Here is a 26,942-nt window from a genome sequence, read left to right on the forward strand (position 1 = left end):
CACTGGTCTTTAAATATTATTACAGTAGATTATTCACATAATGTAGATGTATTTGGGTAGCTCTTTCACTATTAATATTATCTAATATAGTTTACAAACTCCAAGGTCCTGGTCTCATTGCCAAATAATAATCTAGATTCAATAAATACTATGCAAAGAATAATTATAAAACACAGATTGCAGAACATTCTCCAGACTAGAGAGAATCATACCAAAATGTTTTAGGGGAGAATCAGGTTTGAAGGAGGTTTGAAGGCATGCAGGGAATCTGCAGGATTTCCAAGGCAAGAAAGAATGATCTGACAAGCTCCCTGGAATGTCAGGAATTGAATCCCGAGAAATATGTCTATGTGGAGAAGGCACTGCCACCTCTTCTTGGTGCCATGTTTCATTTGAATATGGCATTAAAGTGATTAACCACTGGAAAATTTCCCAATAAACAAGGGATAGAATCATTTCTCACCAGGAGGCAAGACACCAGACCAGGAGGTCGATATTTATTTTTCATCATTTTCATTTATTCTGACGACCAAAGGCATAGAAAACAAGATTTCAACAGGGCTTTGTGTATTTAAGCCTGGATAGTAGGAAAAGTATTTCTACCCCTATCCTGATCTAAGCCACTGGACCAATTTGCTAATCCTATTCTTTTAAAAGGAGCCCCAGATGTGGTGACAGGGGTTTCTTAGTACCTGGATTCTGTTACAAAATTTGCCCGTGCAATTGTGGCTTCTTTTGGTATTTCGAAGGTTTTTTAGAAAAGGTAAATGGTTAAGTGTCACAATGGGGTTAGAACTATGTTTGCCTCATAGTAAGACTGCTCGCTGATGTTTCAATAGTTTGTCCTCATTTTCAAACCACTTTATATACTATTTCAATTGATTCTCACACAGAAGTGTGTGAGGAAGCCAAGGACACATCCAACTGTTCACTTCATAGACCAAGAAAAAACTGAGGCTCCTGGAGATCATAGTGATTAGATTGTCACGGTCACACACATGGACAAACTGGTAATTTGAAAGGGGTAGGGGAAAAAAAGGGAAAACAAACAAGTTCAGGAGAAGAAGAAACGGAGACAGAAATGGTGTCACTTGGCAGATCGTATCATAAAGTTTAAAACAAGCAGAAGGCATTTCACATGTAGAACACAGACATTTAAAAACATTTAAATACTTCAGTCTTCCCAACAGTCTCATACTGGTCTTGATTACTACATCTTTATGTAGTTATTGAGGCTGACACTGAAACATAAGATCATGGAGAATTTCTTACATGAGTTCCATTATTTCCCAGGAGACATAAAAATATTATAGCCTGTTCTGAGGACCCCACTCCTGTTCCATTTCACCTCCAGCACAATAGTTACATGAAAATATATGTATATTTTGACTGATTTTGGTAGTTTTCTAAGGTGTAGGTTTCATAAAATATCATTAGTGAATATTCTTGCTATGTCCTTAGGATAATTAGCTTTTTCTCTCTTGGATTGAAGCTGAGAAGACTGCAATGAACTTAGAGCTTTTATAAGTTTACGTTTGGACTCCACTTGACAGTTGCTGGAGAAGTAAGAATATTTTTTTAATGACTAATAGTTAATTTAGTAAGCTGTCATATTTCACACAACCTTTTCAAGAAAATTTAGTGATTCTTAGCTTGTCAGTTCCACAAAACAAAATTATACTATTCCATTGTGAAAAAACTTACATATAATGATAATCTATGAACAGAAAGACTTAGGTTCAATGTTCTGGAGAGTGACACTTTGAACTGCTAATCAGTTTTTAACTTTAATGCGTAAATGTATTAAGGAAACAGCTGAATTACAAAGGAGGTCATTCATGACACCATTGCGTAACATGATGGAAAAGTCACACAAATCCCTTTGTTCCTCCTCAGGCACCACCTGTCCCAATCCTCCGACTTAACTTCACCACCTCCCTAACATTCATACACTAGAAATGCCTCCCCAACAGAGTCACCCAACCCTGAATTGAATAAGCGAGGTACCATAAGGTAAGTTATGCTTTTGGCAAGCAGGAAATTGGACAATTCTTTTAGTTCTTCTGAGGTAGTACAGTCTCTCCTTCTAATATTCTAATGGTTAAGAAAAGTCTAGGGAGCTGAATTAAGAGGCAAGTGGAATGTTGGTCACTGTACGTCACCACTGCTCTGAAATTGGTGGTTATTATGGTTATATAATTACCACACACTCCACAACTTCTTCAGTGGGACCCTGGCTGTTATGTGGACAACTTATGATATTAAGGTTGCTGTGTGATTGGGTAAGCCACAGCTCCTTGAGGGCACTGTGTAACTCATCACAACTTGGATGCAATTCCTACATGTTTCTAAAAAAGTGCCTGGCATATAGCAGGAACTCAATAGATATCAGATTACTGACTGTTGAAAATCTCCCATTTAGCTCAGTGAGATTACAAGCAAAAACATACATAAAACACCCAACCAATCACAGACAAATTGTCACTAAAGGCCAGGTCACTTTCCCTTGTGTGTGGAATTGTGGACACCTTTCGGACTATGAGAAGGTTAAACGCAAATGGTACTGGCCATGGTATAGCATGCAATTCCATATTAACCTTATTTCCATCATGACTTTATCATAATGTGGTTGTGGCTGTTTTAGCCATAAATAACTTTTCTGAAGATAAAGTGATCCACTCTCTCTGCTGTTCTTCAAGCTTTTCCGCCAAGCATTTAATCAAGACAGGGTCCACCTTAGAATCAAATTTATTAGCAAACCAATGTCCATCCTTCATAAGCCACCTTAGTTCTGCTGCTCCATAGATACACACACTTCGGAGGTGAGAGCCAGTACAACTGGGATAGAAAAGGCCTTCTAGATAATTCCATTTGACCAGGCGGGTCTTACTCTGTAGGTCAGACACATCCTGGGCTGTCCTAGAAATCTCCCCGGGGATTCCTGGTACCCGAATTAAGGTAGCCCAAAAGTGCTCATCAGGCGAGTATGTATCTTTAGACCAGGCAAAAAAGTCTCTAATGAGGGAGTTGTTGAGAACATATTTAACAAATGCTCGACTTAAAACAAAATAAGCACTGCCAACAAATATCTCGATGTTATGAGGCGGGGCTTCCTTGGAGATGTTTGTCCTCACTGGTAGTTTCACATATTCGTAAGGCACCTGTCTGAGTTCATGGTGATAAGTGAATCTTTCCATCTTAGTGTTAGGGGGTTTCACTGTCTCTAACATATTTGATCCATTGAGTTTCTTCAACTCTGACACTAATTCAAAGTTTGATTTCAAAGGAAAATCCTGCCCACACAGGTTGATAACATATTTCCACTGAACTGAAGACTTGAGAAGGTCTGACAAGCAATTTAAATCAGCCTGGAGTCTGGAAATGTGTGCATATTGTACAACCTCTAATTTGGAAGCAATGAAAATATTGGAGAAGCACTTAGCTAAATTGTTCATGGCAACTTTGAAGGTATCAGATGATTTACGGTCATAATGGATGCAGTAAATATTGTGCTGGTTGTATATAGCATGGATTAGCCTTTCAACCATAATTGCATCTTTGTGAACAACCAAAGAATAGGCTATTGGGAAGCTTTTCTCCTCCCTTGAAACAAGCTTTTCATGGTAGCTTCGTAGGGCCTGATAAATGTCACAATCACTGGTCATTGCCACGACATCATCATCATCCAAGTCAATGATGGTTCTTCTTCTTATTTCCAGACTCTTGCCAATTTCCAAAGGCTCCTGTTCATAGACACCTGAACAGTTAATCTCATACGCGATTTCATTCTTAACATGGGTATATCTGTTCTTTACAAAAGGCGAGGTACTTAGGGAGTACTCAACCAAGTAAATGCCTCTTTCAGGGAAGAGGAGGCGTTTCACATTTAGAAGCTTCAACAAGGAGAACAGCCATAGGGTTAGAAACAGGATGAAAACTTTCTGCTTTAGGTGGTATTTAAAACAACATTTGAATGTCTTCATTCTGTAAGAGAACAAAGGAATAATTCAGTTGAAATATGAAGAGAAAATTAGTTCAGTTCAACCAACATCCACTGGGTGCCTACCACACACCAGGCAGAATGCTGGGCGCAAAGATGATTAAAACAAGATTCTTGTCCTTAAAAGAATCCAGAAACAAGGAAATGGAAATATGTACAATGGTTGTATTTTTTCGTAGTCTGTGTTAACTATACCTAATTTTGAGGGATGTTGGTTACCAAATAGAATGAAAAATAATGTTAACTCCTAAAATATAGGTACTAAGTATCTTAATTGTCTGTATTTGTGCTTAGCATATTTGGGGAGGGATTGCTCTGGTTTGGGCAGAGGCCTAGAGAGTTGGATGCTGTCAAGAGGTCATTAGAAATGCAAATGACCCACCTGAGGCTAAAGGGAATATCCATCTTGATTCTACCTTCAGATCCTGATTAGATCTAGATCTGATGTCAAATGGGGAAAGCCCAGTGAATCACTGCTATAAACTGAATGTTTGCATCCCCCCCACCTCCATATTTTAAGTCGAAACCTAATTGCCAATGTGATTGTATTAGGAGGTGGGGCTTTTGGGGAAGTTTTTAGGTCATGAGGGTGGAGTCCGCATAAATAGGATTGGTGCCCTTATAAAAGAGACCCCAGGGAGCTCCCTTGCCCCTTCCACCATGTGAGGACACAGTGGGAAGCTTGTTGTCTATGAACCAGGAAGCAAGCTTTCATCAGGCACGTAATCTGATGGAGCCTTGATCTTGGATTTCCCAGCCACTAGAACTGTGAGAAATACATTGCTGTTGTTGATAAGCCTCCCAGTCTGTGGTATTTTATCATAGCTGCCTGCTCGGACTAAGACACCCACCTTCAGAAATAAGAGCAGTGGGCAGACCCCCAAAGGAGCTATAGTAAATATTAGACACTACAATTTTATATAGCTTATACAAATTTGGTAAACTTGCACATTTCACTTATTTATTTTGTTAGGCCCCATTTCCTCACAGGGATTAGAAATTTAGCCCTTAAAATGAGAAGAACCTGACTCATTGAGAGAAGGCGGGGTCCAGGGGCCATTTTGGCAGAATCTGTCAGTTTTACGAACCCATCCAGAAGAGCTCATGTGTGTGCAAAGAAGGTGTGTAATGAGAAGCTTCCCTGAAGTTAAGGCTAAAGACTGAAAAGCACTGAAATGCCCTACAGGGCATTGATTAATTATACCCACACTGTGTGAAAAAGCCTGAGAAGAATCTGCACATATCCCTGTGGAACAGTCCCCACTGTAGACTGTGAAACAGAAATAAGGAACAGTGTAGAGTGAGCTCACATATGTGTCCAAAAAAGACTATATACACCCAGAAGCCTAGACACAAAGAGCACACGTTGCCAAACTTTTTCTTTCTCTGTCACAACTACTCACCTCTGCCGCTGTAGTGGGAAAGCAGCCCTAGACTGTGTGTAAATGACTGGGTGTGGCTGGGCTCCAATAAACCTTTATTTACAAAAACAGGCAGCTGGCTGGATCTGGCCCACAGGCCAACACTTCCAGAAGGACTAAGGATCTGGGGCCTGGGGAGGAGGGGGATTTACTTATCACTGAAGAGCCTTTCGGACTATTAGAATGTTGAAAATGATTATATTACTTTATCAGATAAAAATGGGCTACCCAACAGAAGGGCATTACATGTGCTTATTTGGGGAGCAGCTGGAAATGGGGAAATCCAGGGGGTATTACCCAGAGGCTCGAGGACAGGAGGGCTGACCAAGCTCCTAGGCCTGCTTCCAGGAGGTTCAATTACTGAGAACTGGGGAGGTCTGAGGAGCCCACATACAATTTCCTTACACATCGCAATAAATCTTAAACGAGGACATAATCATTGTACCCAATTTCCTTAGAAGAGTTAGCAAGACATTTGAACCTGATTTACTTTTGTAGTTTTCTTTTATACAGATTGATTGAAAAAGCTCTCCTAGTAATGCCATACTCTCATTCACCCTCACTTGAATTACCCTCCTTTAAAGAACGATACCTTATTTATCAACGCCGAACTGTTCTGTAGAATCTGGGTCCTCCCCACCACACCTCAGTCTCTCCTCTGTGGGTTTCTCCGGGGTCCTATGCTTAGCTTACTGCTCTTCTCACAAACACTCTTCCTTGCTTTCGGGAGTTCCACGTATACCTTCCATGTATATACATTGCCAACACCTTTATCTTCAGCACCTACGTCTTGCCCAAGCTTCTGACGTGAACATCCAATTACTTGATAGACATCTCCACTAGATAGCCCACAGGCACTCAACATCAATGAGTCCATAACTGAACAGGACACCTTCACCTCTCCTGTGTTTTCTGTCTCAGTTTATCCACTCAGTGACCCAAGCTTGAAACTCGAGAGCCACCTGACTCTTCCATTTCCTGTACACCCACAGAATCATCTCACAAATACGCCTCAAATTCATCCCTTCTCCTCCTTCTCCATTACCAGGTCCAGACAACATCTTTGCTGACCAGCATCACACTTACATAAAAGGGCAAAGGCTTCAGTGCCTGGGGATAACCTGATGACTTCTCCCCAGACTGGGAAAAGGTCAAAAGCCCCTTTCAGGATTTGATAAAAGCTCATTCTCACCAAAAGCCTTGCACCTCCACCCCTTGTTCCTTCTAACTTGGGGAAAGGAATGCTTTCAGTCAAAGGCAATTCTGGCGTGGTGAGTAGGTGAAGGGGCTTTACTTGGACTTAGGACAGGGCAGAATAGGGAGGGCTGCTTGTTTCCCCTGATGTTAAAGGCTGTCCCGGAGGCAGACGAGCTCTCCCGCTTAAAGATGTCTGGCGAGGGAAGAAAGTCAGAAAGCAAGGCCTCTGGGCTGTCCCGATTCCCTCCTCTTCTTCCTTTAGAATTAATTCTTGTCCCTGGCTGGCGAAGCTCAGACACGGGGCCCAGAGCTAGCTCCCCCAGGACTCCTCACAGCGTGCCTGCCACCTCTCCTTCCCGAGTGCCCTGCGACCCTCCCTCTCTGGGCAGGCAGCCATGGCCTCCTGGCTCAACTCAGACTGTCGAGACACTGGCTGGAGTCGGAAAGTGTGTGCGCCAAGCCTTCTCAGGAAGGGCAGGGAAGCGCCGGTGCAGGAGGTTAGAGGTCACAGTTCTCAACCTTAGCTTTTCTCAGGACACAGCCTCTGCATGATACCCACCGCCCCTCCCAGCACAGACGATGCTGACATACATACAATGTTGTAGAATGAATGCCTGCATGCTTCCATGTAATGCTCTTTGTTAATTTAATAATATCATTATTATTAATGCAGAGTCACTCAATAAAGAGTTGTTGGAACTTCCCTGGTGGTCCAGTGGTTAAGATTTCGCCTTCTAATGCAGGGGGTGCGGGTTCAATCCCTAGGATCCCTGGTCAGGGAGCTAAGATCCCACATGCCTCACGGCCAAAAAGCCAAAACATAAAATAGAAGCAATATTGTAACAAATTCAATAAAGACTTTAAAGAAGGTCCACATCGAAAAAAATCTTAAAAAAAAAAAAAGAGTTGTTACTTGGGGTACTGTTCTACCAGCGGCCAGGGGTGGAGGGATGGGAATGATTTCCAGAGGCATGACCCAGGTCTGACTGGAGCTGGCTGGGCTAAGGCTGGCAATTACGCCGCCACGTCTTTCCTAGGAAACCAGGGCAGCGATGTCACTTTCTACAAACACCCCACCCACTCTTTCCTCCTTAAAAGCTCACGGGCAGAGAGCAGGCAGGTGTTTTGCTGCCACGAGGTAGTCTTACATTGCGAATAATTCCCCACCCCTGGCAGAAGGGGTATTTTCCTCCCACCCACCCAAGCAGATGAGGAAGCTGACCTGCTTAGGGAGTTATCACCACGTGGGCGCGAGTGCCTAGTGATGACGCAGAATCGAGAAGGAAATGGCAGCAAGGGTTGATCGCTACATCAAATGAGGTCTATTTGGATAGTTCAATAAAACCCCAACAGGGATGTGGAATGAAGCATTTTCCCCAAACCATCTTCTTTTCCTCTACCCTCCCAGGCACTGTTTACAGTCTTAAAGGAAACAGCAGGCGCACCAAGGTACACCCCAGCTAAGTGGCTATAATTGCGTTCAGGGCTAAATGGCCACAGCCATTAGCAGCTTTTCAACGAACTCTCCTTCGTCAGTAATTCGTCAGCAATTTAAAACCCAGGGCTGTCACTGAAGTACGTGATTCCTAACCCAGGGCAAGAGGGCGAATGGTAAATCACCAACGAACTGGAGGAAGGGTTGTGCATGTGGTTTAGTTTAGGCACCAAGAAGGCGGAGCCCACCGTCCATGTTGCAGATGAGGGGGCCTCTGCCCCTCCGCCCCCTGCCCCCGCGACCGTCCTGCTCCCTCCCTGCACACCTGCACGTCTTCCCAGGAGCTCACACGGGTGTGTATGTGTGTGTGGGGGGCACCGGGAGGAGAAGAGAAAGTAGTGCAAGGGCTTCAGGATGCCCCAGACTCGGACATGGATCCCTGGAGAAGCAGTGGCTTTAAGACCTATCAAACTAAGCCTGGTTTTCTTGTCTCAAATTGGGGATTAGAAGTGCCCCCGCTGGGGCTGTGAGGGCTCTGGAGCCTGGGTGAAAGGAGTTGCCCGCAGAGGTCCTCAGGGCACATTACAGGTCTTTTCTTTCCCGGCACCCAGCTTGCCTGACTCCAAATCTTGGGGTTTTTCCAGTGTATTACACAGGACGTGCTGGTGTTTGTTTTGTTTTGTTTGTTTTTAAGAAAAGAATCCACTAAACAATTTTAGGCAATGTGAAGGAAATGACCTTCACTTTTCTGACCAAAGGAGGAGGCGGAAAGGGCAGAAGGAAGGATGAAGCGGCTGGGAACTAGTAAGATCTTGCTCTGGGCTGAGCTGGAGAAGCGGCAGCCACACGTGGTCCTGGCGGCACGGCCGGGCTTCAGCTTGCGGGAGGCCCCCGCGCTGGACCCTGGACGAGCCCCTCAACCTCTCCACATCTCTGTGTCCCCATCAGTAAAAAGACGTTAATAATAGTAACTACCTCAAAGGGCTTTTGACGTTAAGTGAGGTAATGCATGCAAAGTGCTTTGGCACAGTCCAGATCTTGACTGCCTGGTAAATGCAGGTGTGACTTCAATATTTTAGAACCAGTGCTTGAATGCGTCCACGTAATGCTCGTTATTAATTTAGTAATATCATAATTCTTAATGTAGAATCACTCAATAAAGAGTTGTTACTCGGGGCATTGTTCTAGGTACTCCGTATGTAATAACTCAGTTCCCTCCACAGACCAATGAGGTAGGTACTACCTCTCTCCCTCTTTTACAAGACAGGAAACTGAGGCACGTGGAGACAAAGAAATTGCCCAAGGTTATACAGAACTAGAAAGTGCTTTAGTTGGAACTTGAACCCAGAGAGTCTTTCTCCAGGGGTGAACCCTCTAGGCAATGCTGTCTCTTGGAATATAAATTAAAAAATACTCCTTATTTTCCACAACAGTTTTAGTCCTTGATTAAAATTTCTCATTACTGTGTCTTATCTAGCTGTCCTAAAGTTGGAACAGAAGTGAACATCAAACCACGTTTGAAGTCCTCAGAACTTCCACCCAGTTTAAGGGCTTATTTAGACGGAGAGTCAGCCTGGAGGAATGCTGGCTGATGAACACGTTCTGTTCCTGCAGTCTGAGGCTGGCGCCAATCCACATGCCAGTGAAGAGATCAGTCAATCTCCCAGCCAGCGGAATCCACTAAAGGAAAAGAAAGCGAGCTCCCCCTAAGAAATTCTGCCATCAGTTACACTTGTTTCCTGTCACTGACTATTCACTGATTCACTTGTTCTCGTTGTGACCAGTGACACAGATTGGGCTCTCTGAGAATTACTAATTGTTTTAGAAAACTGCCTGGGTGAAATCTCTCTCTACGTGGTGAATATTTCCTCTATGGGCCACCTGTAAATTCTTAAAGTTTGTATCATTATATGTCAGTGTAAAAAATAGGCTTTGAAGAGTTTATTGATTTGGAAATGTCAAAATTTTGTTTCTTTCTAAAGTCTTACAAAGAGGAATCACTTAAGAACACTAATATAAAGATGAGGGCTTCCCTGGTGGTGCAGTGGTTGAGAATCTGCCTGCCAATGCAGGGGACACGGGTTCTAGCCCTGGTCTGGGAGGATCCCACATGCCACCGAGCAACAAGGCCCGTGAGCCACAATTACTGAGCCTGCGTGTCTGGAGCCTGTGCTCCGCAACAGGAGAGGCCGCGATAGTGAGAGGCCCACGCACCACGATGAAGAGTGGCCCCCGCTTGCCGCAACTAGAGAAAGCCCTCGCACAGAAACGAGGACCCAACACAGCCAAAAAATAAAAAATAAATAAATTAATAAAGATGAGCTCACTTAAAAAAAAAAAAATCCTGATCTAGTTGAATAAGCCAAGGTCCTCCTACTGCACCTCTTTGATTTCAATAAAGCCATTGATTCTCCCCTCGGTGACATGTTCATCACCAAACCCAAGGAAAGTTTTGGAGTAAGACCATTAGTGGGAGGATGACTCAGCTGCGACGCACTTCCTCAATGCCCCCATAGCACCTGAAGTCAGCAAAGGAGCAGAAAGGCAAGTTTCTTGCTCTGATGACCTTACATCTTCATCGTTCTAGAGGGAAGATTGCAAAAGGCAAATAATTATCAGACTGTGTGCAGCTAAACAGTAAGAATGGTGTCACTGGGTCAGTAATACCATACAATATAAATTGAGGACAAACATCCTCAAATAATAAGAGGTTATAGTCTCAAAAAGGAAAAAAAAAAGGTTTTCCATTCTGTTTGTAAAAGTAAACTTTCTTTTTTATTTTCTTAAATCAGGAAGTCAAAATAGTCTAAAAAAGAAAACAAAGCTCACCAGTAATCTGCCACCTGGCCATAGCATTCTGTGGCAGTATGTCCATCCAGACTGTTTTAAATAAACATGCCTGTTTTGCCTTCCTTTTTTTTTTTTTTTTTTGGTAAAAACAAAAATTTTTTTAAATTAAAAAAAGTTTTTTTAGGTTTCTTTTTTAAATTAATTTTTATTGGAATATAGCTGATTTACAATATTGTGTTAGTTTCAGGTGTATGGCAAAGTGAATCAGTTATACATATACATATATCCACTCTTTTTTAGATTCTATTCCCATAGAGTATTGAGTATTGAGTAGAGTTCCCTGTGCTATACAGTAGGTTCTTATTAGTTATCTATTTTATACAGTAGTGTGTATATGTCAATCCCAGTCTCCCAATTTATCTCCCCCACCCCCGGCTTGCTTTTTAACAAGAAGGCTCACTCCTTAGGCACTGTCTTAGCTGTTTCTTTCATTTCACAATATACTGTGAATGAGTCCTCTTCTAAACTGGGTCTGTGAACTGTTAGAAAGTAAACGATTTCTGAGGTCAACATAATTTTCTATAGGAGAAAAACAACTGAAATAATAGAATTGACTTTTCTGGGCCTTCCCCACCAAAGCTGAATTAATTATCCCATAATTCCTGAAGAAGCTTAGAAGCAAAATCCTAAAGCTGACAAGAACTTCAATGGTGACTGAGTCTAAATTCCTCCTTCTCTAAATGAGGAAGCAGAGACCTACCCATCATTAGACCCTGTTTCACTCTTGGGATGCCGGGAACACGTTCCCCCATTACATACATGTTTGTATATCCAGCTGCTCCCCCTTAAGGGAGTGGACAGAGGGGGACCTCTACTCCCCCTACCCAGGCCCCTCAGGTGGTACTCAGTCCAGCTTGGCTCCACTGCCCCCTCAGCTGAGGCTGTTCTGGCCAAAGTCAACAAAAATCTGCATGCTGCCAGAGTCAGAGGACACAGACCTGTCACTCTCTAATGGTCTATGCTGAGCGCCAGTACCATTTACATTATCTTATGAATTCCATTCAATAAACCTGTGAGGGAGGTACTATCATTGTCTCCATTTTTCAGATTAGGAAACTGAGTCACAGAGGACAAGTAGCTAGTATGTGGAGGAGCCAGGATTTTCAACTGTGGCCCGATTTCAGAGCCTATGCTATTAACCATAATGCGAGGTTGCCATTCCAATCTCTTGGCAGTAGAAAAACCCTGTTGGTTCTGCATCCCAAATGTAGGGGATGTAGGAGAATCCACCCATCCCTTTCCACTCTAACCCAAGCCAGCATCAACTCTTGCCTGTATATGAAGTAACCTCCTCACTAGCCTCCCTTGCTTCCCTCTAACCCAGGGGTCCCCAACCCCCGTCCACGGGCCGCACAGCAGGAGGTGGGCGGCGGGACAGCGAGTGAAGCTTCATCTGCCGCTCCCCATCGCTCGCATTGCTGCCTGAGCCTTCCCCCACCCCGCCACCCTGGTCCACGGAAAAATTGTCTTCCACGAAACCAGTCCCTGGTGCCAAAAAGGTTGGGGACCGCTGCTCTAACCCACTCTCTGTACTGTAGCCCAAACGATCTTTTAAACCCATCAATCACATCACTCCCCCTCCCTACCCCACTCCTTACACTTCGACCACCTTCACTTGGGTTTCACTGCACTTACAATAAAATCAGAAATCCTTCCCACGGACAGAGGCCCAGCCTGTTCCTGCCCCTGCCTTCCTCTCTAACTTCATCTTTTTTTTTTTTTGACATCCTTGCGTGGAGGTTCTGCACAATGTTTACTGGCTAGTTTCTCAGGGGGTTGACAGTAACACTAACACTTCACATATGGCAGAGAAAAAAAAATGTGCCTTTTTTCTTTAAAAACAAAAAAATTAAAATACCCAGCATCATAAATAAAGTAGGTTATCGTATTCTCTTATTTTGGATCCCCCCGACTTTCTGCTTCAAACGCAATAACAGTCCTAGTAGTGCTGGAGCCCGGGGGCTTGAGGTGAGAGGGTGAGGGTCTGCTTCCACAGTTTGCGCTGAATTCTCTCCAACTTCATCTTATTCTGCTTTTTTCTTGCTCATTAAGCTCTAAGCAATACCAGCCTTTCTACAAGTTCCTGGAACACCACAGTCTCTTTCCTGCCTCAGGACCTTTGCACTTGCTCTTCCCATGTTGAGATCATTTTTCCCTGAATCCCGGCCTGACTGGCCCTTCCATATCCCTCAAGTCATAGGAGAAATATCCTTTCCTCTGATCGTCTCTGATCACCCTTCTCGAATCTCTTTCCTCACTGTCACACTCTTTGTTTTCTTCTCAGCACTCATCACAGCAGCAGTTACTCTGTTTACTTGTTTATTTCGATCTCTGGGCTAGGCCTCACTTACGCTCTACCCCCTGCCCCATGTACATACCTACCTGGCACAGGATGGTTGCTCAGAAGAACAAAATCAGAAGACCCAAGTTCTATGCGGGCTCTGCTACCAAAAATGCCTCAAGTGTCCCTGGCAAGTCACTTAATGTTGGGTAAGTCTTTATTTCCCAAATGTTGAAGGGGATAATGGTTTTGCTATCCCACAATGCTGTTATGAAAGTCTTATGATACAATGCATGTGAAATAGCTATGGAAGGAAAACTGTGGTATGCAGAAGTCAGGTACCAGGACCTTTACAAGATGAATGATTTCTTGGGAAACCAACATATTGACTTTTCCCCGGTTTTCTAAATAGTACGTTCATTATATTTCTAAAATAGGACATTCATTATTCTCTTCATTCTGACATTCTAATTATTATTTGTTTTTCACTTCCTGACAACATTCTTTTTTGTTAATGTCTGAAGTATATTGTTCCCGAAGATGTACATACACCTATCTTCGATTTTGAAAGGTAGGAAGATGGTTACTCTAGTTAAACTTTAGAATTTTTTCCCCAGTCTGCTCAATATTTTTTGAAAGATCGAGAGCCAAAGATCTTTAAAGCCAATTCCTTTAAAAGACATCCAAGAAGAGTAAATGGAACTAGTTCTGTGCAGTTACAAGCAGCTCAACTGTTTCTGTAACTTTATGCATTGCAGAAGCTGTAAACTTTTCCCCTGAGTTCATTATCTTTAGGGGCAATTCTCTAGAAAGTACAAAACTGCAATGACTTGTTCTAGCATCCCTGTCAGGCAAAGCCATCCCCAGGGACCACGTAAGAAAGCAGTCCTGAGGAATCCGCAGCAATGCGAGTACACAAAACATACCCTCAAACAGGGCCTCCAACGGCTCAGTTTCTCAGATCATATGTCCAGTTAAAACTGTCTCACTCAGGGAAACAAGATGCCCCTCTTCCAAAGGGGCTCTGGATGAGGTCCCTGTAGACCATGTCACAACTGATAGCTTCCTCTACAGGCAGCAGGCTTCTGTTTACAAGTACAAAGACTATGGTCACCGCTTTCCTTAAACGAAGGTCTACCTAACCTGCAAGATTTGAGAACAGAGGTCTGAATAAAAATCCTGGACGGGAATATCAGTCTATCAACCACCTCTTTAGATTATAATTCTTCCAAATAGTAACTTGGCTGGAGCCTCTCCGGTTTGGGGGAGATTTATAGGGTCATTTAAGGTCACGTGGAAAATGAGCAACCCACATTAGGATGTATTTACCCCACGGTGGTCCCTCAAGGTCATCGCAAATCTGGGCTTGCAGCAGTAGAGAAAAAAAAGTGCCAAATTCAGCCAGCTTTTTATAGTCACACCAATTAGGAGACAGCCAACGATTCTGCACTTTGTTGCATCTGGTCCACAGGGCAAACCTCAAAAGCTGATTGTGTATCATGCTGGGCAAACTATATGGCTAAGAAGTCTTTAGTAGGAAGTCGAAAGGACCAGAAATGATCCTACTGAATGAAAAGTTTTTTATTTTGTAACAATTTATGACCCTCATTATGTTGCAAAACATTGTTTTTCCATAAAAACAAAAACAAAAACAAAAACGGTGGTGGGGGGGTGAGGTTGGTTTAAAAATACCTATGCCATCAAATTTCAGCTCTGATGGCAACAGCTTAAATCAAATGTTTCCTTCTTTGTAGATATAAAAGGTTACAAAAAAGGTGCTCGTTGATGTATTCAATCTTTATCTCCCAAGCTTTATACACAGAGAGGTTACATTCCTTTCTCCAGTTCTCTTCTCTGCCTTCCACACTTAGCTAGCCCAATACAGACCCAATATATAGTTTATGTTTTATGTTCTAACTTAAAAATGTGGCTTTATTTTGGCTTCTTTTTCTATAAAGAGGAAAAACTGCATTGAAAAACATTTAACTCCTTTAAAAAAACAAACAATCACATGTTTAGTGCACTAGAAAGAAAAAAGAACTTTCTCTGCTATGATTTCCACCCCATCTCACCCCACCCCAGAAATTTCTGGAAGCACTTCTTTGGTATTATATGGCTAACTCTCTATTTTACACTGCCGAAATTAATTCCTCAAAGGTTACGCAGCAACTGAAGAGACACAGTAACTGATTTCTACACCTGCATTTAAAGTAGAATTTCCAATGCTGTAACTACATCAGAGGGAGCACAGGGACCCACAGAGGTGAATCAAGGGTACAAACAGCAAAAATGGCTTAAAGCCAGGCCACACTCTCCATGAATGGATTAGATACACTCAGTTTTAAATCATCAGAAAGGCTCCTTTGTTTACCTTCTGTGTTCTGCCACTGCGGTGGGGAGCTGAGCCGGAGATTTCAATATGCTTCTGCCCTTCCACTAAAAAATTCTAGACTGGCATCCCTGTCATGATGTTACCATTGAGTCAAGATCTGTATTGCTTGGCTTAAAATGGAGATATTGTCCCAAGAGCTTGTGTGCACAGAGACACAATAAAGTTAAGACCCAGGAACTTAAGTTAAAGGTTCTGCCAAAATAGGAATTTCAAAAGCAGAGGTTTCATGTAAAACCAGCTGGCATCTCCTACAAGGAGACATTCTAGTAATGGTTTTTATTATTATTTGTATTTTTATTGAGGCATGGTTGATTTCCAACATAAGTTTCAGGTGTACAACATAGTGATTCACAATTTTTAAAGGTTATACTCCATTTATAGTTATTATAAAATATTGGCTATATTCTCTGTGTTGTACTATATATCCATGTTAACTTATTTATTTTATACATAGTAGTTTGTACCTCTTAATCCTCTACCCATATCTTGCTTCTCCCCCTTCCCTCGCTCCACTGGTAACCCATAGTCTGTTCTTTATATCTGTGAATCTGTTTCTTTTTTGTTATATTCTCTATTAATGGTTTTTTCTTTTTTTTAAATAAATTTATTTATTTATTTTATTTTTGGCTGTGTTGGGTCTTCATTGCTGCGCACGGGCTTTCTCTAGTTGCAGCGAGCGGGGGGCTACTCTTCGTTGCAGTGTGTGGGCTTTGGAGCACGGGCTCTAGGCGTGCGGGCTTCAGTAGTTGCAGCACACAGGCTCAGAAGTTGTGGCTCGCGGGCTCTGGAGTGCAGGCTCAGTAGCTGTGGCACACGGGCTTAGTTGCTCCGTGGCATGTGGGATCTTCCCGGCCCAGGGCGCGAACCTGTGTCCCCTGCATCGGCAGGCGTATTCTCAACCACTGTGCCACCAGGGAAGTCCCTCTAGTAATGGTTTTAATTAAGATAACAGGTCTCAACATGTAGGTTTTATTTTCGGCTAATATAATAAAAAATTAAAAAGATTATTTAGTTAAAAACTAAACATCTCAGCAAATTTATATGCCAACTGTATAGAATACAAAAGTGAAAGACTCTTCAGATCTCCAAATGTATTATAATGTTACAATCATTGAAACAGTGTGGCTAGAATAGACCACAGTGGGATGACCACAGAATAGAGTTCAGTGGGATGAAATTCAGAAACAGATCCAGTAGGCAAAGATTGTACGTATGGCTCTAGTAGAGATGGCAAATGCCTCCCAACATCCATCCTCCCTATCTTCTTTACTAAGAGAATCTCTATATTGCTGCTGGCAGTAACATACCCCTCTAAAAGACTTTCTCTCCAGCCTCCATTGTAGAGGAGCAGTCAACGAAACACAATGTGGGGTATCTGGGAAAGTTCTTCAAAAGAACCTGATTCATGGTGGAAAGTATGCCATTTTCATCCATTTTTCTGCCTGGAACTCCAACATGATGGCTCGCATTGTAGCAGCCACCTTGGGACCATAAAGAACAGACCAGGAGAATATTAGCAACCTCAGCCCCAAAATCCTCAAACCACTGAACCACCGGCAGCAAATGCCCACTCTGCATTCTTATTACATGACAAGAAGAAGCCTTTATATGTGTAAGCAATTTTGCAAACATGCACTTTGAAAGATGACAATATGAAGATGGCAATGCTTCTCTCTCTCTCTCTCTCTCTCTCACACACACACACACACACACACAGACGCAAAATAAAGCTTAAACCAGGTTAAAGTGTCTACTTGAACAATAGTATAATCCTGTATATAGTCAAGTGCAAATGTGTCTCACATGACGCTGAAATTCTCCTCTGTCTGGATTTAGAGGCAGATGGTGGCTTTAGATAAACCTCTGAAGAAAAGCAAACTCCAAGAGTTACCAATTTAACTCTGATATTGGCATGAACAGAGCAGCCTGTTCACCAGGCCTCAGGTAAGCACCACTCAGCTTACGGCACACCTCCTTTTGGTTTTGGCCAGGAGCCCCATATAATCTGTGAAGGTCACCTTGCAGGTTGGCTGCCTTCTTGAGAACTTGTTTGGTTACAAACTTGTTGTACATCAAAAGAAAGATATCATCACTACCATGTAGGGTGAACTCTGTGGAGTAGTTCTTCCCTCCTCTCCTTCCTGCCACACCCTCGGCTCCCTCCACCTCACCCTCCTGCTTTACCTTTGTATACAGCATAATGGTTTGGAATTTAAAGTCAAGGTTTCTGAATTAAGTTATGACTACACTAACAAGCTGTTACTAATCTAGTTAGCCCTCTGCCTCATCTGTGAAAGAGGGCCAGGGGCGCTCACTCACATGGATGCGGTGACGACTAACTCAGCTCATGCTCTGGGTATATTTTGGCAGGAAAAGCCAACGGGCACTTGGGGTGCATTGATGGTAAGGGGTCAAGAGCATTTAAACAGGCAACAGCCAGGGAGGAGCACCGGATAACATAGACCAGAGGCTACTCTGCAAACACGGACTGCGCTTTGTCCGCCACATGCCAGCCCCACTCCTGCACCCAGAGACCACCTCCAGAGGCAGCAGCAGGGGGTCTCCATCGGGCAGGATGGTGCAGAGGCCACATGAAAACCTTCCACATTCTCATGGTCAAGAGAGAATCAGGGGCTTCCCTGGTGGCGCAGTGGTTGAGAATCTGCCTGCTAATGCAGGGGACACGGGTTTGAGCCCTGGTCTGGGAAGATCCCACATGCCGCGGAGCAACTAGGCCCGTGAGCCACAACTACTGAGCCTGCGCGTCTGGAGCCTGTGCTCCGCAACAAGAGAGGCCACGATAGTGAGAGGCCCGCGCACCGCGATGAAGGGTGGCCCCTGCTTGCCGCAACTAGAGAAAGCCCTAGCACAGAAACAAAGACCCAACATAGCAATCAATTAATCAATCAATCAATCAATCAATAAATCTTTAAAAAAAAATAGGGAGAAATGTTCCCTAGATCAACAGCAAAAAAAAAAAAAAAAAAAAAAGAGGGAATCAGACAGGTGCTCACTGTAATATTCTTACAACTTTTCCATAGGTTTGAAATTTTTCCAAAATAAAGCTGTTGTCTTTTAAAGAGAGAATCATAGGGGCAACAGGGAGCGGGCAGGACTAAAAGCCTTTGAAAGCCCCTGCCTTATATGAGGATTCAGGCGACACACTGTTAGTAGCATGGTTTTAAACATCTTTTGACGTCTAGTGTCATCGCTGTCTTCTCTCTATAATCTATACTTTCAAAGTGTTACCCTGTTCACTTCTTTGTTATAAAAGTAACTTTTCTTTTGTTGTTCCATATTTAGGAATTAGTTGATGATCATAAAAATATTCCATTATTTTATGGTGGTAAAATATACATAATATAAAATTTACCATTTTAACCATTTAAACAAAATCAGTAGTGTTAAAAAGTCTCTGTTCCTTAGCCTATCCTAGAAAAGCCGTTCCGTAAATGTTAGAGAGATCGTGGGTGGGTGAGTGGTTGGATAGATGGAAAGATGGGTGGTTGGATGGATGGAGAGGTAGATGGACATGGATGGATCCATGGTTAAAATTTTAACTATTTTTAGGTGCACAGTTCAGTGGCGTTAAGCGCATTCACACTGCTGTGCAACCATTACCACCATCCATCCGCAGAACTTGTTCATCCTCCCCAAGTGAAACTCTGTGTCCATTAAACACTAAACACTCTCCTCTCCATGGCCCCTGGCAACCACCATTCTACTTTATCTTCCTATGAACTCGACTCCTCTAGGAACCTCACATTAGAGGAATCATGCGATATTTGTCATTTCATGGCTGGTTTATTTCACTTAACATCATGTCTTTAAGTTTCATCCATGTTACAGCATATGTCAAAATTTCCTTTCTTTTAAGGTGGTGTAATACTCCATTGTATGTATCATTATATTTTGTTTTTCCATTTGTCTGTGGATGGATACTTACATTGCTTCTATATCTTGGCTACTGTGAGTGCTGCTGCTATGGACATGGGTGGACAAATGTTCATGTCCCTGCTTTCACTTCTTTTGTGTACAGATCTTATATATGCCTTTACTTTTATATATCCTATTTATGTCCCCCTTCAGTTGGCCGCCCATCCAGGAAACATTAGCTGTGTGTCTACCACATGCCAGGCAGACACTACGTTAGATTCTGGAGAGATACACCTAGAAACTGTTGCCTGGGGGAATGAATACAGAGGGAAAGAAACAGTGAGGTCTTAGGAGACTTGACAACACAATCTGAGAAATCCCAGTTATTCTGTTACATTTGAATTTTATCATCTAGAGATAATTTCCCCAAAACGGTAAGTCACTAGCTAGCGTTTGGAAAAGTTTCTATTCTTCAGGGATTCTCTTGCCGTTGTGTTCCTTTCATGTTCCTCCTTCCTTAGCATCTCTCCTCTGGTTCCACATCCGTTCCTCCAGCTCCACAATCTCCATTTCCCCCTAGTAGTATTTTCCCACGATCTAGCCTTCGCAACTTAATTTGTGCCTACCTTGTGTGTCACTCCGCTTCTCTCTCCCAACCCATCTGATACAACATCTTTCTGTCTCCGCCTGCCTGAGAGTAGGGCAGGCGTGGTGGCTATAAAGGCTGAAGTAAGGGAGAACCTGGAAAAGATGATGGCGGGCAGAGAGAGCCCCCCTTGTTGCCCCCAGGCGGAATGTGGGCAGATGGGGACAGGCCGCCACAGTGCAAATAGTCCAGCTATGCCACAGTGATGCAGAGAAGAAGGAAGAGAAAAGGAACCTTGGCAAGCACAGGAGCTATGCTAGGCCTTGTTCTTCCTGATCCTGGGCACATGCTCGCCCTCTGCTGCCGTCTGGTAGATGACCAGGAGAAATACCAAGGTCTGCAGAGCCTTTGGAAACAAGTCCAACCTATCCAAGAGCAGAGAGGCTGACTGTCTGAGTCTGAGCATAGCCAGGAAGCCCTCCTTCAAAGGGACAACCTTGTCTATTCTCCCCTGAACTAGATTAGAAAAACAGAGGGGGTGGGGGAGAAGGAAAAGCAATCAAAGACCCAGAAGTACAGGGTATTCATGGAGATTTACTAGAAATTACAAATTTAATAAATTACAAAAATAAGTGCCCTTATCACCCGGCACTTCTTTTTTTTTTTTTTTTTGCTTGCCATGGTAAGGGAGAATGTCACATCAAAAGCGGTTTGGTAGCATCCTGGAAGAGAAAAGTAGGCTTGGATTTTATTGGGATTTTTTGCAGTTTGGTTTAACCCTGGTCTTTCAAACCAGGGTGAGGGAGGAGGGAGAGGGCTTGGGTAGGATTGGATAAGGATCATGAATGATGGAAAACTGCAGGATTCCAGGCACTTTTTCATACCCTAGCAATCATGGCTCAAAAGCATTCTTGCCATAGAATTGTTTTGCTTTTTGACTTTTGAAACTTTTTTTGGTGTGATTATATTATCTAAGTGTACTCCTTTAAGAATCATGTATGAGCACAATTTTACATTAAAAAAATCATTAAATAACCCGAATCTCTTGGCGAAATATGGACTTGAGCACAAAATTCTTGAGTTCTAGAGCCTGGGTGGGGAAGGCTGTGAAGCAGATAAGAATGACAAGGCACAGCTTTTGCTTCCTATTATTTGGAAATTTCTGAATTCACCTTAATCTGACCATAAATAAGTTGAAACTTACCTTTGTGTCACCTACGAAAAAAACCCCAAGCTGATGGTATAAACATAACAGAGAGAAGCAATCGTCACAGTCCAACTGCTCCTGCCGACATGCTACAGAGATTGTTCCGTGAGGGGCACTGAGGATGGAGTTACAGAACACGGCGCCACACGGGGAAACCATGCGAGGGGCACATCAGAACAGCAGTAATTTAAATGCAAACAACGATGGGACTGATGACAATTATTCTTCTGATTTTAGCCCCACAAGGTCTGCAAAAGATGCCAAGTTTTTAAGCCTCATTAACTGTGACGAAGGCCTCTAACAAAGAAGCTCATATTGTTATTAATTCCTCAGGCCAGGACATCAGCAGACAAATTGGCAGAAGACTCAAAGGTTTACGTGAAAAAGGACAGAAATGGGACTCAAATAGATCTGGACAGACTTGGATCTAGTAAGACGAAATTTAACAGAGATAAATACAAAGGCTAACACTTAGGTCCAAGAAATTAACTGTGTCATACCAGATGGAGAAATGTGATTTAACAGGAGCATCTGGAGAGAACAGTTCAGTGTTTTGGCTGACTATGCTCGGGAGGAGTCCCGGTTCGTTTGGTACGAGACTGCCAAAAGATTTTTAAAAGGCAGAAAAACCAAACCAGAAACCAAACCAGTGTGGTCCTGGACAGCGTGAGAACCACAGAGCTGCAGAACATGAGACCCTAAAGGGATCTTAGAGAGCATCTTCCATCAGTGTAGACTGTGGGACAGAGGACCGGATGGGTCTGTGTCTGGGTACAACCCTCTACTAGGATAGTGTCTCATAGAAGGTAAGCAGCACAGTGAGAAGCTAGTGACCACAGGAGGGAAATGGAAGTTTAAGACAAAAGAAGTGAAAACTCAACAGGAATGAAAGCTGGCTCCAAATATTAAATGGTGGGCGGCTGGGCCCCATCCCCAGAGGTTCTGTTTCAGCAGGTCTGATGGCTGCAGAATTTGCATTTCTAACAAGTTCCCAGGTGACGCTGATGCAGCTGGTCCAGGGACCACACTTTGAGAATCACTGTTCTAAGTAACAAAATCATTGTTTTTGTTTTGTAATATATATATATTTCTAAGATTTTACTAAGATACAATGGCTTATTTCCCAGTAAGTCCAAACTGGGGAGAATTTATTGGTTTTAAAACACCACACATTAGTATTTAAGATTATGCTCCTTTTAAAATTTCATATTGTTTAGCAGAAGTTCCATCTTTACTTTCTGACCCTTAGTGTTTCTTATTAGTTCAGCTTCATAAAGCAGACTTCTGCTTCTGCTTCCGTTCCTGGCATTTTATATAATAGGTAGTTTCCCTCTGGTCTCCCACTTTTCCTGTATTTTTCTATTGTGTTCAGCAAATCAAGCTTCATTACATATTAAGATGTGACCTGCTTTTATCAAATGGTATCTGGTTTCCCACATCTTCTAAAATAGTAAATATCGACCCAATCCTTTCCCCCCAAAGCCCACCTGAGCACACTGTGCCCAGGGGCCCATTAGATTTTGAAGCAGCTGCATTCAATTCCTGATTAATTGAATTTGATCTTATATACTTGAAGCTTCAGCCTTTAGATCCCACTAGGAAAATTACCAGCATATGGAAATGCATATAAAATGACATGCAAAGCAATGCAAATTAATATAAAACATACATCTCTAAATTGCTTGGGAAAAGTCTGTAAGCCTTGACATTGATATTATCTGTTTTGCTTCTTGCACTCTGACAAGCAGTGACTGGATCCTTTTACTACAGTTAATTTCATGCAGCATCCAGCACCTGACACTTGTTGACATAATAAGTGGGAGACGACCCTGTCTGTGAGTCAGGCAAATGGGATCCTGGCCTTAACTTTGCCACTATTTGGCTCTAAGGCCTTGGACAGGTTTTCAAAATTCTGAGTCTCAGATTCTACATCTGGAAATGATGGAAATGACATCATCATAATAAAACCACCAGCACTAAGGCTTACTGAGCACTCATTATGTGCCAGGTAAAATGCACACAGGCAGACACTGTACATAGATGACGCACACACACGTTGTGCATACACGATGCACACAGGCAATCCTCACAACTGCCCACAAGAAGGTACCACAGAACGTGTACCCCTTAGATGTGGTGCCATTTCAGGGACCAGGAAACCAAGGCAGAAAGGTCAGGAAACTTGCACAAGGTCATAAGCTAAGGAGTGGCAGGGCCAGAGCCAGGGGCCCTCGGCAGTCACACTCCAGGGGCCACTCTTAGCTACACTGCAGCTCTGTTTCATGATTTCCATCTATGTTTCTCCTAATCATTAAATTTGCATGATCTACAAAGTAAAACTTCAAATTTCACCGTCATATGGGCTTCAAAATATTGTTTCAGTAGATGGTGATGGTTTATGTTACATGAGTTTGATATCAGAATGGCAGCGCAATCAGACTTGTTTTTTACCTACTACTCCAAGAGTGGGAGGGGGGTGGTCCAGAGATATCCTCCATGTTCCACCTCTCCTCCCAACTTGCTCCATCCTATTCACATATAAATATGCATGAGGCTCTCTCATCTTCAAAAAACCGTCCCTCCATCCCACTTCTCACTGGAGGAGTTGCTTCTAGGGAGTTAAGTGCAGTGGCCACTGTTAGTCCTCAGCCCCCCAGCACACACACACTGGCACCATGCAAGGTGCTCACTCCCACTACGGTTTAGGTTGAGACTCAGCACCGCTGCCCTGGTTTTCCTCCCACCTCTCCCCATAAAGATAGGGGCTCTTTTCCAGGTCACCCCCACCAATTTACCCCAGCCTTAAAATAACACCCCAATACAGATGACCCCCAGCTTCTTTGGAGGGTCTGCTTTCTCCAGCCACTTATTAAGTATTTTCACTCAGGAGCCTCAAAGGCAGCTCAGACTCAACAAAAGCAAATGTGTCTTTCCTCCCCAAATCCTCACCTCCTCCACATTCCTTTGTAAATGGCAGCACCCATCTACCCAAGTGCTGAAGTCCAAACTTAGAGGGAGTCCCCCTGCACTCTCATACCTTACAGTAAACTAGTCAAGTCACTCTAGAGTCTATCTTGAATCTACCCACTTGTGTCATCCTCACTGCCACTGCCTCAGATAGACCTCCAGGCCCCTCATACCCCCCACCCAAACTAGCCGTGTCTACTTCAGGGGCTCCTCAAATCCATTCTCCACACAGCACTTGGAGTTTTGTTTTGAATCTAAATCTCATCAGGATACTTTCAGGTGTGAAACTGTCTTGAGAATCAAGCCCACAAAATGGCCCCAAGGCCTGGCATCATCCAGCCCTGGCACCTGCTGACCTCGCCTGGCGCCATTCTCCCCTCAGGTCACACTGCACCTCTCCTTTCCTTGGACTCTCCCTGCTCTGCCCTCCTCTGGTCTTAGGGTGCCCTCTTTCCTGGGGTGATAATACTTGCCCTTTCTCCTCCTCCTCCTCCTCCTGCTTAGTTTATGCAGCTCCTACTCATCCTTCGGGTCCACCTTAAATCTCCCCAAGAAGGCTTCCTGCCTCCCCCCAGACCAGTAAGCTACCTCTGTGCTCCCACTGCACCCTAGTATGGGCCTGGCACACAGTAAGTGCTCACTAAATTTGGATTGACGACGGATTGACTTTTCAACCTCACATCACACAATCTGTCTTATTGCTTTCTTCCTGCATTCAAACCTAAAAAGGCCCAGGTCACCAAGTCATACTCCCAACAGTGGTGGCTCCTGCTGTCATTCATTCTCAAGGGAGCAGATACTGGGCACTGCCACGTACAGTCTCCACCTGCCCCCGCCCCCATGACCGAGCTCATTCAAAGTCAGGATGATAACTATTTATTGCCTGCCTATCCCAAGGGTACTTAATGTGATGCCATCAAGTGCCAACTTGACTTATTGCCCAACTCCGCCATTCACTCCTATACCCCTCTGGGCAGACATTGCAGTATTTAGTAAATTTGCTTCTCAAAGGAACACTTCTCACCAACCCCCCTCCCCCAACAAAACTCTCCTTTCACTCAGTGCCACACAACCTGACTCTATGGCTATTGTTTCTCTGCAAATACAAGTAAGATATAAGATATGATTCAATAGCATCTTAATCGGTCATTTCTCACAGACAATTGATTCTTAGAAAGTGCAACAGAGGAACTGCTCTCTGCAACAACCCACTTACTTTTATTAAAGATTTTACTTCCTCAAGACACCATCAACAAAAGCTATCAAAACGGACAGCTAGGTTCTAGATTGTCTTAGACTGATAGGTGGTTTAATAATAAAGGCATGCTTCTGGAAGATCAGAAGGGGTGACTTCTGTCTACCAAATCACATGGACACTTAATTTAATATCATCCCCAACTCCCTTAATCTTCTGGTTTGCTGCTTTTCAGTTTAAAGGACGAGAAGAGGAAAAGACAAGTGCCTAAGGGCTAAGGCCACCTCTCCCTTACCCAGCGAGGGAAATACACGGTTCCCGGCTACAACAAGGAAAACCTCCCCCAGGCAGGAAAGCTTAGTTCTGAAATTTACAAAACAATACCCACCCACTAGCACTTTTAGCCTAAGTTAAGATGGTAAACTGACTCGAGAGCCCAGACCTCGTGGCTCGGATCCTCGGAGGCTCCCGGCTCGATGGAGGAGGTGCCGCCACCTCACAGGGGGACGATCCGGGCCAGCTCTGCGGCACGAAAACTTGACCTTAAAAAGCGCAGAAGCTCGTCCCAGCGGAAGGCGCGGCCGGGGGGACTGCTCCGCAGCTTCTGATCCCCAAACAATTAAGAGACACCCCACTCCCACCTGGCCCTAAAGGAGAAGCCACGCCAACAGCCCATTCCCGCGCTACGCGCCCGGCTCCCGCACACTAGCCTCCGCCGCCCACAGGCAGCGTGGCCCGGCCCCGCGGGTGCAGGGCTGCGGAAAAGCAGGCGTCGCGATTCCGGCTCGGCACGTTCCTCGCGGAGCCCGCCCCTCTGTGCCCCTCACCTGGGCGGCTCCAAGTGGCCAGGAGACCGAGACAGCGGGACCCCTGACCCCGGAAAGGGCGCGTCCGGGAGCCGCGTTCTCACCGCTCGGGGAGAGCCCCGGGGAAACCCTGGTGCGGACGCGCCCCGCTGCTCCCGGCCTCCCCGCCGGTCCTGCCCCGGGAGCCCGGGATGCGGGCGCCATGGCTCCGTCTCCCAGGACACCCTCACGCTGACACGCGCTCGTCGCCCCGCAGCCCGCGGACCTCGGAGAACTTTCCAGCGTCCGGCAGCCGACGGGGCCCCGAAGTCAAGGCGGGCGCGCAGCCAGGCCAAGGCTCAGCCCGCTATCCCGCTGCGGCTGCCCCGGGCAGCCTCCCTCCCTCCGTCCGTCCGTCCCTCCCCCCCTCCCCCACCTCGCGAGGGACGCGGCGCCCAAGTCTTCCCCCGCTGGAAAGTGAAAGTCGCGATGAGGGGGTCCGGGCGTCCCCAGGACGGGCCAGGAGTCCCGCACCCCGGCCCCGCGCGTTCCTCGCTGGACTGCGTGGCCAAGTGGACTTACGAAAGGGAGCGGGGGGAGCCCCGAGCGCGGGGTCCCCGCGGGTGCAGGAACCGCTGCGGCCGGGCCGCGAGCTGCGCTGCGGACTCCTGGTCCCGCGGCGGCGGCGGCGGCGACTGGCTCCCGCCTCCTCCTCCTCCTGGTCCTCCGCCGCCACCTCGGCGGCGCGCC

General features: G+C 44.6%; 1 protein-coding gene across 2 annotated transcripts; it reads right to left on the bottom strand.

The window, feature by feature from the left end:
* Nucleotides 1–26,942, bottom strand: GCNT4 (glucosaminyl (N-acetyl) transferase 4). Of its 2 annotated transcripts, none has more exons than XM_068533425.1 (2): nucleotides 26,775–26,942; nucleotides 1–3,984 (listed from the first exon to the last, which is right to left on the bottom strand). In XM_068533425.1, the coding sequence occupies exon 2, from the start codon at nucleotides 3,981–3,983 to the stop codon at nucleotides 2,619–2,621; it is 1,365 nt and encodes a 454-aa protein (XP_068389526.1). In that variant the 5' UTR covers nucleotide 3,984; nucleotides 26,775–26,942; the 3' UTR covers nucleotides 1–2,618. The 2 variants fall into 2 exon arrangements, with proteins under 2 accessions (XP_068389526.1, XP_068389533.1); XM_068533432.1 differs by lacking the exon at nucleotides 26,775–26,942 and adding an exon at nucleotides 26,235–26,303.

The sequence above is a fragment of the Eschrichtius robustus genome, chromosome 2 (genome assembly GCF_028021215.1).
Source record: "Eschrichtius robustus isolate mEscRob2 chromosome 2, mEscRob2.pri, whole genome shotgun sequence".
Classification (NCBI taxonomy): domain Eukaryota; kingdom Metazoa; phylum Chordata; class Mammalia; order Artiodactyla; family Eschrichtiidae; genus Eschrichtius; species Eschrichtius robustus.

What these genes read in the sequence shown, in the direction of transcription:
- GCNT4 (XM_068533425.1), bottom strand. Translation starts at nt 3,983, where the DNA reads ATGAAGACATTCAAATGTTGTTTTAAATACCACCTAAAGCAGAAAGTT.